At 37.1% G+C, this 15,098-nt stretch overlaps 1 protein-coding gene across 5 annotated transcripts in view; it reads left to right on the plus strand.

Annotated features, from left to right (window-relative positions):
- The window catches only part of B3GNTL1 (UDP-GlcNAc:betaGal beta-1,3-N-acetylglucosaminyltransferase like 1), a 94,521-nt gene that overhangs the window by 7,101 nt on the left and 72,322 nt on the right, over positions 1–15,098 (plus strand). For 4 of the 5 annotated variants that reach the window (XM_032751707.3, XM_072937117.1, XM_072937118.1 and 1 more), the window contains 2 exons: positions 1,934–1,998; positions 8,519–8,584. In XM_032751707.3, coding sequence (XP_032607598.3) covers positions 1,934–1,998; positions 8,519–8,584 — 131 coding nt within the window. The remainder of the gene's footprint in view (positions 1–1,933; positions 1,999–8,518; positions 8,585–15,098) is intronic. The other variant, XM_072937120.1, reaches the window with a different exon arrangement.

The raw sequence follows: 15,098 nt of genomic DNA on the forward strand, positions 1-15,098 counted from the left end.
AGATTTAATTCTGTCATCATTTTTGTGCTGTTCTTTTCTCTCTTGCTTTACTAGGGACCTCCACAGGACTGGGGGTTGCTGCTTTGGCATGTCCAGACCTGCTGACTTGCATCAGTTGTTTCCCACTAAAACTGCTCGTGCCAGGACCCAGCTCTGCTGCTGTGGCAGCTCCAGTCTCTGCCAGCTGCTTTTTTACTGCCAGTAGGAAGGAGACTGAGAGTTACTGTGTAGATGAGATTCCATATTCATAGGCCTGTAAAAGGTAGTATGTAAACATCCTGTAAAATAATACATCCAAAAAATCCATGATGAAGAGAAGTTGAGGTGAGGATTAAAGTACATGAGAAAAAAGAACACAGTTATAAGGAAGAGCGTTTATTAGTTGTGTTCTGGTGGTAGGTGACATAATGTTCCTTGAGGCAGTAAGAAATGCAGTCATAAGTCTTTTTCTGTACTTGGACAGCTCAGCAAAATAGCCAAGGAGCACATGCATTACAACTAAGGGAACCTTTGAGCCCAGTTAAATCTGTTTCCTGAGCAAACTTAAATTTGTAACACATAAAAACATAAGAGAATTACAGAACTCTGCTTTTTTTCCAAATGCAAAGTCAGAAACTTTGTGGATAATATTATTTAAAATTATTCTGCTCCACTTCATGGTGAGATTTTTTGGCTTTACATTTCCAGTTTTTCCCCCGAAGAGTGAAAACCCAACAGTATTGCATGTCTTCATAATGTTTATCTTGCAGGTCAGGGTGATCTTGCTGGATTCCCTGACTTGGTTCCAAAAATGCTCCAAAGGGAGTTTAAGTGTTCCACATATGACCAAGTGGAATCCATGCAGCATTTTTCAGACTAACACTGAATATAGTGTGGGCTTTTCTTAGAATGATGCCCAGGGCAAGAATTCAGAGATCAGAATGTTCTTAAGTACTCCTTGTCTACCTGCAAAAATAATCCCAGGTAAGCATTCCCACCTTGTGGGTGTATTCCAGTGGTTGCTGCAGTCCCATCCTTACCTTCAAGTGTGGATTCCTGCTCCTTCCTATTTATCTGCTTCTGCCATTTGCTTGATCCTCCAGAACTGTCATCTGCTTCAGAAATTAAGCTGACAAGAAAAAAATTATTCTTTGGTTTATTCATTTCTTCCTGAAATTAATGGGTTGATAAAAAGATTCACCAAGTCTCGGGAGGTCAGAAACTAGGAGACCTTAGGTGCTAATGTTGTCATTTGTCTGAAGTGACATTGAGGGTACAACATGTTATGGTATAAATAAATCACCTTTGTGCTCTGTGTATGTATCTAATAAACCAGCCTGCTTTGGCTCCTCTCTGCATCCCTTGACATAAATGGCACGTGAAGTTTTTGTATTTGCAAACATTATACTTAACAAAAACCAAGGAACAGAACTTTTTGAGTCCTTCTGAGAACCCTGATGGGAAGAACATGACCAGCAGTTTCTGGTCCTTCTCTGCCTCTTATGATTTGCTGGTATTTTTTAGGGCTTAAAAGGTGAATATACATACAGCCAAGGGTTTTCAGCATCTCTTCTTTGCAAGGGGTTGGCCTAGATGACCTTTAAAGGTCCCTTCCAGCCCAAAGCTTTCTGTGGTTCTACAAGCTGAGGTTCTGAATATAAAACCTGCCCTCTTCAAGATACACATTACATATTATGTCTTAGGGGAGGGCTGGCAAAAGTACTCTTATTCTACTTGATTGTAGAATTCTGATACTCATTCAGAGAAGGTGACTGACATAGGCATCCTGTTTCAATATTCACAAATTACCTTGCTTTAAATATGGAAAAATCTGGTACTTTATGTGATACAGATTTTTGTATTTTCTTTTGTTTGTTCCTCACTTTATTAAGATTTAAAGAGACGCAGCAGTAAAAACCCCTCCGTATTTTTATCTTTGCTTTCTCTCTTTCAGTTGGATTTGCTAAAAATCAAGCAGTAATGCAGAGCTCAGGAACCTATCTCTGCTTTCTGGATTCAGTAAGTTAATGCTTTTTGTCTAACTCAGTTTTGTCAATATAATCCTTTTCTTTTTAATAGAATTGTTGATTTGCTGAAAGACAAGCTGCTTAAAGGAGTTTGTTTAGTGTGCAGGTTACTATTTATGGTTGTGAAGTTGTATTCCAACCTGTAGACAGCCTTACATAATTCTTTGATTATCTCAGATTTCACAAGCTGTTGTGAACAGGGCTGGGCAAGGTCTGTGTTTTGGTGTTGTGAGGATTTTTCTTTCCCACATTCTTCAGAAAATTGTATTGATGAGAAACTAAGAGCTAATCTACTGGCTTTTTGATGTAAAATAGGAGAGAGATTCCAAGTTGATTTTTTTTTTCCTCTCCTTTGTTGGATATCTTCTGTGAAGCCATTCAGCTCGGTAACCCCCAGATAAGGATCTCACTTGGTGCAGCTGAATATGCAGGAATGGTTTCACAAAGGTGCCCAGCCTTTGAGTGGGGCAGTGTGCTGGGAGCAGGCAAGAAGAGCAGGACCTTCAAGGCTCACTGATCTCCTGTAATTTCACCTGAAGATTGAGTTCTTTTCCTCTGAATTGGAACTGAACTATGGGTTAGGGTGGTACAGGATGAACTGGCTGCTGACAGCGTTGGTTTTCAGCTACAATTCAGCTGAATATTTTGATTGACTGTGCTTGTTAAAAAGTGTCTGAGAGCAGGTATGTGAACTCCACAGCCATTCTCAGGTTTTAATTAGAGAAATCCTTCAGTTTGCAAACTCCACTGCCTTATCAACTTGATGGAAGAAAACTTTTTTTGTTCGTATGTTAAAATGTTGTGATTTGATGTATTGTCAGTCAGTGAGGATGTTTATGCATCTAAAATGAAAAAAAGAACAACAAGGGAACTTACTTATTTGCAAAGTTTGGGTATTCTAGGCTTGCAGTACATTGCACAGGGCATTCTAGGGGGTCTGCAGGATGAGGAGTGTGTGTACTTGAGCTGGCTGAAGCTGAGTCCACGAGTACATGAATGAAAAATTAATCTACTCTTGCCCCATTAAGCTTCATATCTTCTGTCTCAAATATGTATAGCATGATGTACTGAAATAAATTATGAATTAGTATTTCTTTTCAATTCAGACAGATCTAGTTGTTTGAAAATCACTAGCAATGAACTAGAAAATCAAATTCTCTAAATGAAGTTAATTCATATTTTCATAGTGATTCTTCAGAATTCTCAATTTGTTATTTACCATATATTATAATCTCCCTGCTGCTGTGTTGTTTCTGTTAGCTGACTATTGCAGGAAAAACAAAACATCAGTGAAGGAAATTACAATTATTAAGGATATAACTGGTAATGATACAGTATTTCTGCAATATTGTCACTAGCAGAAGTTTATATTTAATATTATCAAGCATTATTTGAGGTGAGTTGAGGACTTTATGGTTTACAGTGTGGATAAGCTTAGGAGAAGTTACCAAGATTTTCTGTTCTATGTGTTTCTGTTACTTCTTCAAATCAGAGGCATTCTGGACTACCAGAAGCCTAATCTTGTTACAAAAGAAATATTAAATGCCTGGCATTACTTAAATGTGTTTTCTACTGTCTCCCCTTGTGACTACCATGCTTTGCTGAAAACAGATCAGAACAAATAAAATGGATGTAGAAACTGCTACAAGTCCAAAAATTGCTCAGTGTTTTGGCTGTAGTTAGTAAATGTTGTGTGATAGTAGCTGGGACACAGATGTTGCCAGCTGTTTAACAACTCTGCTTCCACACACCACCAACCTTCTTCATTTCAGTCACCAGCCCAGGACCCAGCTCTCTAGGAAGGAATGTTGATATCAGCCTGTTGGAATGTGCAGTAATGCCGAGGAATTGACCTTCAGAAGTGCAGCCACAAGTTCAGGTGGATGTGGAGAGGAATGGAGCTGTTTGTGCACATTACAAACAGGTGGAGAAATGCATCCCTGGCTTTTTGTGCATTCTTTGTTTTCTCTGTGAAGTGAAATGAGTGGATGAGCATATTTGGGAGCATCTTTGGAAGTGCTGGCTCCAGTAAGGCTGTTTTTGCTTGCCATTCCAGCTGGAGTCAAGCTGCTCGTGTTATGTCTCTCAACACAGATTTCTGAGGACAACAAACTGGGAAGAAATGTGGAAAAAAGGGTTACAGGTCTCAGAACTGTCAGAATTTGATCAGCCTTTTCTAGTATGAAGTGGCAGCTGTTGGACTAACAGCTATTGTGGATTTTTTTTTACTGTGGTTGTTGTTACAGATTTCACCTCCAAGCTACTGAGGGAGCTGCTTCTACAGCAAAAGTTTCCTGACCAGCTAATAGTGATGCTTAATTAAAAGATTCCATAAGAAGATTGTCAGGCTTGTAAGAGCACCACATAGATATTTCCATGTAGACCTGTTTGTTGCTATGCTCAAAAAAAAAAAAAAAAAAAAAAAAGGTGCTCAATGCAGTCAGCTTGTTAAATGTGAAGTGTTTTCTTTGTTGTCCCGTTCTTTCTCAGATTAATTTGGGAGCAGAAACAGAAAAGTAGCATTTTTTTAATGATCTTGCAAGTAGTGACAGATGATTAGTCTCAGGTAATTTGTGGGTGCCACTTGAGTGCCTCGTTCCAATGAGTTTGATAGTGTGGGGCTGTTCAAACACCAGCCCCTGGAGAATTGCCTGGGATCAGGGTATTTCCTTCAGCAGAGCTGTTGACAGGAGGTTTTGGAGGTCCCAGGCGTTTCACTTCCCTGGTTCAAGGAGTTGAACTGAACAATAGCAAAGAAAGATTTTCCCTCTAGTCTGAGCAGGTGCAGGATAAATGAATGGACCATTTGACGAATTGAAAGATTTTGGAGATGTCATATTGTTGCTCAGTGAGTGAAACATTCCTCCCGCTGTTGCTGCTGGTTGTATTTTGAAATTAACAGCTGTAATAGGAAGAAGGTGCTGTTGTTATGGGAGTGGAGTGTATCAGCTTTCAATAATTTTTTTTTTCATTTTGAGCAGCCAAATATGAAGGACTTTGGAAAAGTCCAAAATGAGATGCTGAGTCTGTAATGTGAGCTTAAGAAAGCACCTCAATACTGAGTTATAATTAGTGTTTTGTTTTCTGTGAACTTGGCCTTGGTTGCAAAGAGTAGGTGTGTATTGTGCATTGATTTGTATATTTTGTTTTACTTTCTGAAGTGCAAAAGCACCAATTTTTATGGGAAAATGATGAAGTTACCACTGTGGAGCCCAGTGTGATCCACACAGCCTGGCTGAAGAGGCCAGCTTTTGTATTCAAAGTGTGTGACTGGGGAAGGCATGCATTTATTTAACATTTATTTGAATTTTTTTTTTGTCCATTCTTTCTGTGGGAGAAATTTTTCTTCATTCTGTATATCTGCTAGGGGACAACCATTAGAGACTTCCATGTGAACAGAAAAAACTGGATTTTATTATAAACTGTTGTTTTGTTAAAATTATTTTTCAGTGTAAGTCACTGCTACTATTCTTATCTTCCGTACTCTCACCTAGGAAACAGAAACAAACTAAATATACTTCCCTTTTTTGTATAGGCCCTTTTTTTTTTTTTTTTTCCTGTCTGAAATGAGTGAATCATAATTTGGAAAGTGGTTGCCTGATTACTGAGGTTTTAGTCTCAGTGTTAAACAAAAAAAAAAAGAAAAAAGGTGACCAAACTCTTCCTTTAGAAACTGAAGTCTGGCAACACATTTACTGAATTCAATATCATAAATGCAACAGCTTTGATAGAAAATTTGTGATTGCATCATGTACTGTTGAGTAAAATATTTTACCACCTTAGTTGTTTAATACTATAGTTGCTAAAATTCCATAATTTCTTTTAAGGTGCTCTTAATTTGTGGTACAATCACTTTGGCTTTACTCATTCGAATTTATTTGGGTTTTTAAATACCAGTCTTAAATCCATCTGAGTTCCCTAAGTTTATTTCACTCTAAATACTGTTTTTAACTCCTTTGCAGTCATCCATAGTGAGGAATCTGTCAAAGTTGGATTTTGCAGTTACTTTCTGGTACCAACCTGAATCCAAAAAAGCTGAATGATGATTGTATCTCATTTCTCTCTGGGGTGTGATTTATATTTTGTGCTGTTCTTCCTCCTCATTATTATAGTATTTAGGATTATGTCCTAAACTATTATACTCGTTTTTCCCCATCTTTCTTTCTCCTTCCATGAACTTGGAATCACAGAACCATCCAGCAGTGCAGTGTGTGTGTAAAGCTGCTAATAAAAATTGAGACAGAATTATTAAAAGAAATGAAGGTCATCCAGGGTAAGAGTTCATAGAGTTTTCCAGCATTAGAGAACAAAGCTGTATTAATAAAAAGAGGCATTTAGAAGTTTTTGTGGCTGTAGTGCCCCCTCTTTAGCTGGAGTTTACAGAATACTGATGCTCTCTGATAGCCTAAGCCCCAGATCTGTCCATCTGTGAGTTTTGCCAATAGCATCAAACTGAGCCAGTGTTTTTTTAGGGGAGTGGGGCCATTCCTGCCAAACTGGTGGTTATGAAAACATGACATCGACCTCTTTGCTGCATAGGTTATTTTGATTTGGTTTGAGTACTTTCCATGCTGATTTAACCTTTTTAAATCAAGTATATTATTTTTCATCTTTGTGAATGTGACAGTTCTCTCTCTTGTGTGGGATCATGAACAGTGAGATCTTTTAGCACAAGAGCATATGTTGTATTTTGTAAAAGATGAGGGTAACATTGTTCTGAGCATTGAAATTCCTGGCTTTTTGGTGGATTTTTATCCTTTTTTTTTTTTCCTCCCTATTTTTCCCTTTTTCTTTCCTTTTTTCCCCCTTTGGATTTAACAAGAGAAAACATCTAAGGATCCTTAGCAACTCGTAAAGGAGTGACCAAAGTTCAGTTAAAATATATCTGCTATTGCTTGTATGAATACCAGGTTTTAATTTACAAAAATCAGCTCTGTATTTGGCATAAAGAAATAGGATTATGGTTTTCCTTGTGGGAAATAGGGTAAAGGTTTTATGGGAACACTTGCTTGATACTAGAATTGTGGTGCTCTATTGATAAAATGGATTAGGTGGTAAATAATATCATTGTCGTTTTGAAGTCATGAGAAATCAGAAGGGTTTTTTTTTGCTTTAATGGCTTTGAAAATCAGGAACAGCTGTCATGTTTATTACTAAACATATCCTAAATGCAAAATACAGAAAAATGCTTTTGAGAACGTAGTCCCCCCATCTTTTATAAACTTAGGTTTGGTTAGAGTCGGTTTTATTATTATTTTGTTTTGTCTTTAACCTTGAATTATATTGAACAGTTGGACCTACTTCTGAAACTTTTTTTATCGTGTACGTTTTGATAAAACTATAGGGGCACCTTTATAGCAAGGTCATTCAGTTCTTCAAGCTGTAGATATTTAAGTGCTAATATTTTATTGTTGCTGTTGACTTGATGGGAAGTTTTAATGTGAAAGTGATTGGAAATTCAATATTGAGGGTTTGTGCTTTAGTAGGAAAATCAGAATAATTTCAGTGTGAGGAACTGTTAAAAGGGTGTTTATAGAACAGGAATTCAGGGCTCCTTTGAATTATTTTTGCCCGATTAAGTTTATTTGGAAATGCTCTGGGAAGAAATAGACTGTGTTAGCTTTAACCAGAATCTAAAAAAGATTGATCCTTTAAAAGGGGGGAAATATGGCACCAACATGGAAATGAATATGGGTATAAACGTCAGGGGCCTAAATTTAGGGAAGAAAAATTGTGCTATAGTTTCTATAAACTGTAAAATTCCTTTCTAGAAAGGATTTAATTTTGAACAGGAAATAATATAATTTTGAAATGAATCTCTCCTAACAGTTCAAGGCAGAATAGCAAGTTACTGACTTTTCACAAAACAACCTTTTTTATGTAAATAGAACAGATCTTTATGCTACAAGTGGAAGAAGTATTAACACAAAATTTAAATCTAGGGGGTGTGTTTCAAAGCTAGTGTCAATGCTAATGCATTTTATGAGTGTGGGTACTTCCCTTTTTTGCTTTTCCTTAGAATTTTCTCATTTCACAAGTACTAGTTTTTGTGCCCATGAAATATGACATGTTTTTAGACCTAGAGACCAAAGGCTTTTCATTTTCAGTGGAACAAGGTACAGGCAGATTACAGAGAACATTTCCTCCCATTCCTGTCTGAGATCTCATGCCTTTCACTGAGGGTAGTTCCTCATCCTCATGGCTGCCAGTGCTGCATGGGCAGTTGTGAAAGAGTTGCAGAGTTTCTTGAGAAATAAATGTGAAATGTGTGGGTGCCTGTGGATGTGTGCTGAGATCACAGCACCCTTGTCACGTAGTAGTTTCGATCACTTCCAGCTCCAAAAGCATCCAGTTTAATCCACAAAAAGTGTGAAGTCTCTTAATATCTGTTCCATTTGCATTTCTGACTGCAAGCCAGTAAAATGATGTTCACTTAGCACCATATTCTAATGTGTGTCAGTAGTGCACTGTGACCCTTTTTATGTGCAGTAACAGTGTGCTATTTATTCCAGGATGATGTGATGATGCCACAGCGGGTTAGGCTGCAGCACCAAGTTGCCATTCAACACCCAAACAGTGTGAGTACTTTTTTCTTGTGTGTATTTCTGGGTTTTTCTTTGCCAGAGTTCCGGATACATCTTTAAAAGGATATGAAAATTTCACAGTGGGGCTGGGGGAGGCAAAGCCATAACCAGTGTATTCTTTTCCTTTATTTTTAATCCTTGCACTGAATGGGAGCTTTGATTGAACTTCTCTTCTTCCTTTTATTTTCTCTCTTCAGAAAACCAGATCTCATTGCAACAGTGATACTCTTTTGCAAATAAGTATATAGGTTTAGCTAATTTCTGTAATCTAAAGGAGAATGCCTTTTTTATGTAGCCTTTCTAAGTCATGTGAAAAGCCACAAGGGATTGGCTACAGCTATGGTTTATCTGTTTTTAATAATTAAGGAACTGTAAACCATAGGGAATGTATGGGTTGTTACCACTGATGAACTGGCCTACAGTTCAGCTGATGTTTCTTTCTATGTCTGCCTGTAAAATGAAACATTATTAGAATTCCATTCTTTATTCCTGTGAAATAAACTCTCAGGAATATGCTGTGAGAGAGTTTTTCTCTGATCTATATCATTTTGATTTCATGCAATTTTCTGTGATTAGGGTCAGTGTTCTTTAGAAAGAGTTTGTGCACATGTTCTACTTGTCCAAAGATTTTATATATATATATATATATATATATATATATATGTAAATAACTTGGTAGTTAATTATATAAATAACTCTGGCAGTTAACTAATTTGTCCATACTATTGACAAAGATATTCCTTTATAAACTTGAAAGCTGAGTTTGTATTCCTATCAGCAATATTCAGCAAAATTAGCCTTATTGTTTCCACATTTCTGACATTTTTTCTTGTGGTACTTATTTCAATGTGCCAGAGGCTTCTGGAAAGGAAAGGTTGATTGACTTGGTCTTTCATGAAGGTGTTTTCCTGCAGGTATCTGGACAAAACACACAGGTTTAGGATTATTGCTCTTTGTCAACTAAGCACCTTTTGAACTTTTTGAACTCCAAGAGACGCTTGCTTCAAAGTAGAGATAATTGCAGTTTTTTTGGCTGAGGAGTGTCTGCCAAACAACCTGCTGCTTAGTGGTGGATGTGTACCTGCTCATCAGATCACCTGTATTAGGGCTCTTCTGAAATCTGATCACCCTTACAATGGGATTTATTCAATTGTAGCTTTAATAGTACCTGAGTAGCAGTTAACCTAACTCACATTACAAACACAATAAAATGATAAATCCAAAGTTGTTTTTGTTCTGATATCAATCAGTTAATGTATTCTGCCAAAAAACCAGAAAGGCAAGTTGATCCAGTATGCCTGTTTTATGGAAATTAATGCTAAGAGCTATCATATTTTTTGCTTATATGGCTTCTATAGATGTAAATTAAGACTTTTTAAATTAGACTAAATTCAACTAAACAGTTTGTAGTCTTATTAGAAAGTACTTCAACTGGTCACAAATCTACTGACCACTGGCAGGGTGGACTTCTGTTCTTAAAAGAATGATCTCTCTGCTGTCCTCAGAATAATCATGCCATTCAATTTTCTGGTCTTGGAAGATGTTTGGGGATGTCTGAATGAAGTTTTGTTCTGTATTTCAAGTTCTGGCTTGGCTTCAATCAGTCTGATAAAGCAGAGTAGGTGGAGGGGCAAAAACAAAAAAAAAAAAAAAAAAAAAATTAAAACAAAAAGCAGAAGGTTGAGAAATGCCTGTGAAGCAGTGAGCTTTTTTGGTTTGTTCCTGAAATTCTAATTTGCAGACTTGCACTTTCCACTGTTTTGCAACTTCTCCTGACCTGGATTTTTGACTTTATGCAGTCTCAATATACTTTCAGAAATTTCATTCCTAATCCTAGTCCTGCTGGTTGCTCCTGGGAGTTGGATTTGAAGACCAGTGCTCCCAGTGGAACACTGATATTGCAGGCTTCAGTCTGCTGTTTTTGTTACTGTTGATCTACAGGCAGGAAAAGTCTCTAACTTTGCCCACCAAGAGAAATCTCCCAAGTTAATTAACCCCTAGGTTCTTCCTCTTTTGTGTTACTCTTAAATGCAAATTGCCTTACTCTGATTTGAATCATGGTTACTAAACAGCAGCACCAAAGATATCAGATGCCTTTGTAATTGTCCCAACAAATTATTCTTTAGAGGCACCTGTGTCTCCATCTCTGAAAATGCAAGAAGCTTGCCCCAGGTTCAGGTATGGGAACACTGAGGTAACAGCAGCAGCCTTTGTGTCTCATTTCCTGGATCATAGACTCCTTAATTGTGCTTTAAAGAGCACGTTAATTTCTATTCTCTTAAGCTTCTCTTATCTGGGACACTTTTTAAAAATAAGGCTTGTAGGGTGGAACTGTTCTGTCCTTGGAAATGTTCAGAGTGGAGGATTTTGGATCTCAAAATACAAATCACTAATATGTGCTTTTTTTTAAAACACGACTGCTGTCACCTTGTGTTCTGGTGACTATTTTACATCATCTCCAAGTCCCCCCCACATGAATTCTGTAAACAGACAATCTCATAAGGCACAAGTTTTTGAGACTGTGTATTTATACTACAAATTCTTAGGTTCTGCTTAAGAAATATCAGGCCCAGTGGAAATCCCTACTTTTAGCAGTTGTGAAGCTCAGGGACATCATACTGCTTTTGTTTATCCCTAGAAGCTGCATGTGTCCCATTTATCCAGGATAAACCAGGTGTTGCTTATTTACCAACCACAAAATGTATATGCTTTGTTGGCAGCTAATTAATGGGAAGATTCAAGGTTCTATTTCTCTTAGTTCTGAAAAAATCATGCCTTCATATCTTACTCTGTGTTCTTATGGAGGAGCTCCAACCTACAGTACGTACTAGTGTTCTACAGAACAACTTTCTAAGTTTGGAGTAGCCCAGGAAATTATTTCCCAAATCACACACACTGTGCAGTCATTCAGTCTGCCTCTCCTTGATTCTATACTTTAATTTCAACAGGGTTACCCTCTGAGAACTCCCAAAGCTTTTTATTTCAAGGAGCGAGGGGGATGTCAGCTGGATCTGCTCCCTGCTTGTCTGTTGCTGGATGCTTCCAGCAGGCCCTGCCCTGGGCATGCTCTAGGAGAATCACTGGATCTGGGAATGATCTTGGAGACACTGAGGAACATTTAAGAGCTTATAAAATAACTAAACTTTTCCTCACTGTCTCCTACCTGAGTGAGAAAACAGCTAGAGTGAGAATGTGGGCAATAGAAGTAAAGAACATTATTTCCTTTAGTTTTCTCTGGCTCAGTAGGAGGTGAATCAGTAGCAGTGTCACAATGAGCACCTTTCTGTTTGTTGTGAAATTGCAATCCTCTGCCTCAAACAGGTAGCATACCTGGGCATGTGAGAGAACATGGAGATACCATTTGCATGTCTTCAATGAGCAATTCTCACTATTTTGCATCTCTAAAGCAGATTTTTGGCATATTCCAGTAGCTTGGCTTTAGATCAAGAGCAGCAGTGCTTAAAGTCATTTTTATCTGTTGATTATCTGCCTGTGTTAACCAACTGCCTGAATTCTGCATATCTTTGATGGTTAATGTGACTCTAAGACAGTTGATGGGATTGAGTGAACTTGAACAATTCCTGGCTGCTTGCTCACAGACCTGTTCACCTGCCCTGGGAGAGCTGAAACAAATATTGCACAATCTGCCAAGGAATTGGAGAAATCAAGAGATGAATGAGAGCTGGGCTGCTCCTTTCTTTAAGGCTCAGCTCTAGGCCAAAGGGATTGACTGTGTTCTTCCCACCCCTGAACATCACAAATTAACTACATTTAGAAGTTAAGAGGATTTTTTTTTCTTTTAGTCTGGAAACATATGTTTTTTAATTCTGAAAGTTATCATTTAATAGATTTTTTTTCATGTCACTGTACCCTGTGCTTGTTGGGACCTGTCACACCTTTCTGCCATGTGTTAGAAAGTAGCAAGACTGTTTTTTCCTCCCTTCCTTAGTGAGTGCTCTGCTTACAGAGAGCACTAGTTTGAGTCGTGCCATTCTTTTTTTGTGGCTAAAATGATCAGATCCACTTGATTCTGTAATTTTGCAGTGTGAAAAGACAATGAGTGTATGTGAGATTTTATTAAACTGCCATAATGCAGAACTACATAATGCTGAATGTTGCCTCTCTGTTCTCCATTTAAATTCAGTTCTGTACTTCTATTTAATTTTCATCCTTCCTGTGTTCAGCGAGGTTGTTGGTGATCTTCTCTCATTCTGCATCTTTAATTCTGAAGTCCAGGCTTTACCATCTCCCCTTAAATGCTTTACCCTCCAGTTGTGGCATATAGCTTAGCAGATTTTCCTTTGTTAAATGCTTTATTTTGAATGTGAAGTCAATTAAAATCTTCTTTGAATAGAACTTAAATAATCTTTTTTCCTCCTTAGTTAACTTAAATAATCTTTTTTTCTCAGTTAATTTGCACAGCTCTCCTTGTGCCTGCCTTACTCTGCACGTTTTAGACAGCTCAGTGCGAGCTGCCCAGACCTGTCCCAGCAAGCACTGCCTGTAGAGGTTAATTTTAATATAAAAATTAATTCATACAACAGCTATTGAAGAGACATTAATTGACTACTGTCATGTCTTGGATGACAAATCCAATTTGTTTGCATAAACCTGTTAGCAGGAATTTGCTCCACTAAAGGGGCTGAGTAGATCTAAGAGGCTCTGCTCTGTCTTTGGTACAGACAGAAGGGAAAATGAGATTATATTCCTGAGGTGATTGCATGCAGCTGTTGATATCCAACATCAGTTGATTTTTTATGTCCAGAGGAATGTTTTCATGAACTAGTCTTAATTATTTTAGTCAGCAGAATTTTTTTATATTCAATTCCATTTTACTGCACACTATTATCAAACTACCAAGTCTTGTACATGCTTCTCCAGCATGTGGAAAACGTAACTCTGGATTAAGGCTATCCAATATAGATACTTATAAAAACATTTATAGATTTCACTTCAGGAAATTTTCATTAGAGGCTTTTAAAAGTAATTTATAAGTATATAAAAATAATAATAAAATGTAATAGATAAGTATTTTATTGTTTATTAATTATATAGAATATATAAATTATTTATTATTTTCAATAATCTTCTCTTGGTTTGGAGAGTAGAAACTAAAGCAGCAGTTGTCTGAAGGTTTTGTCAGAACTGGTGACATTGGAGTATGTTTAGAGGAAAAAATATTATTCCTTTTTTTGGACTGGAGAATATGAAAATTCTTTCTTTGACAACGTGAGAGTATTATTCTTATATTTTTGGTAATTGGGCCTTTCTATGTGTATCGTTCAGATCTGCTGGAATTCAGCTGTGTCTTTGCTTTTTATTAGGCAGCTTCTTTAAAGACTTTTTAAAATTTGGTGTTTCTGAAAAGAGCCACAGAGCATTTTCAAAGTCATGATGTCAGTCTAGGTCTGTTCTACATTTAATCCAATGGCCCAAATGGGAAACAGCCCAACTGACACAACTTTGTAATTAAATTTGTGTTTAAAATGGCCTCCACATGCCAATGACACCATCAAATGATTGTGATTACTGGAGTTTGATATTCATGTAAGTCTGACTGTAATGCATTTCATTCATGTAAACATATTTCATTTTTAAACTATGTCTGAAGCATAAAATGTTTGAAAATCGAGATTCCGTGCTCCTGGTGTTCAGACATTTTGCTGAGGTGGTAACTATTACAATCCAATCTGACTTTGTGAAGCTACAGACAAAAGAAATTGGCATCTCTTCAATGATATCTACTTGAAGTTTTCCCCTAAATGTCATGTTCAAGCTTCATTAATTCACACGTGGGACAACATCTTTTTTAATCTTCCTGTGTTGTGATGCTCAGTTGGGCTCGTCCTGATTACACCATGACTTCTTATTTTTCATATAAATTCACCAAAGAAAACTCATACTTCCTTAGTTTTTGATTACTCTCTTTTTATGTGCTGAAAAGGAACATGTAACATCCTTTTGTGGACTTTGGACTTGAACTAGGGTCAAGGAGAATGTTTAGCAGGTGTTCTTAAAACTGGATTGCTCCAAGATAGAAGCATCTGTGGAAATGGATATTCATCTGACCTAAGCCTTCTTTGGGGAGTCAGCAATATCAACATATTTTATAATTTTTAAAACATGTTTTAAATACACCAGGGTGTATTTTGTATATTTACACCTAATGCAAATTACCTCACAGGTGTCATGTTTTGAAGAACAATTTCCTCCCTTGGAAATGATTGGGAGAGGAAACACATTTTACTACCTTCTTCCTGCAGTATATCATTTTGGAAAGATTTGAACCACATAAAAATATTTCTTTAGTTTATTTTTCCTTTTTAATTGCATTAAACGGTGATCACAAAATCTTCCTTAAAGGAAATTACTGCATAAAATTACTACAATCATAATAATTGAAGTAGGGTTTGGAGACAGCAAGCATGACATGTACTTTTCCTTAACACAAAAGATGTGGGCTTCATTAACTAAAGCTGCTCTTAAACATTTAGGATAAGGTAACTTA

The sequence above is a fragment of the Taeniopygia guttata genome, chromosome 18 (assembly GCF_048771995.1).
Source record: "Taeniopygia guttata chromosome 18, bTaeGut7.mat, whole genome shotgun sequence".
In the NCBI taxonomy this organism is placed as follows: domain Eukaryota; kingdom Metazoa; phylum Chordata; class Aves; order Passeriformes; family Estrildidae; genus Taeniopygia; species Taeniopygia guttata.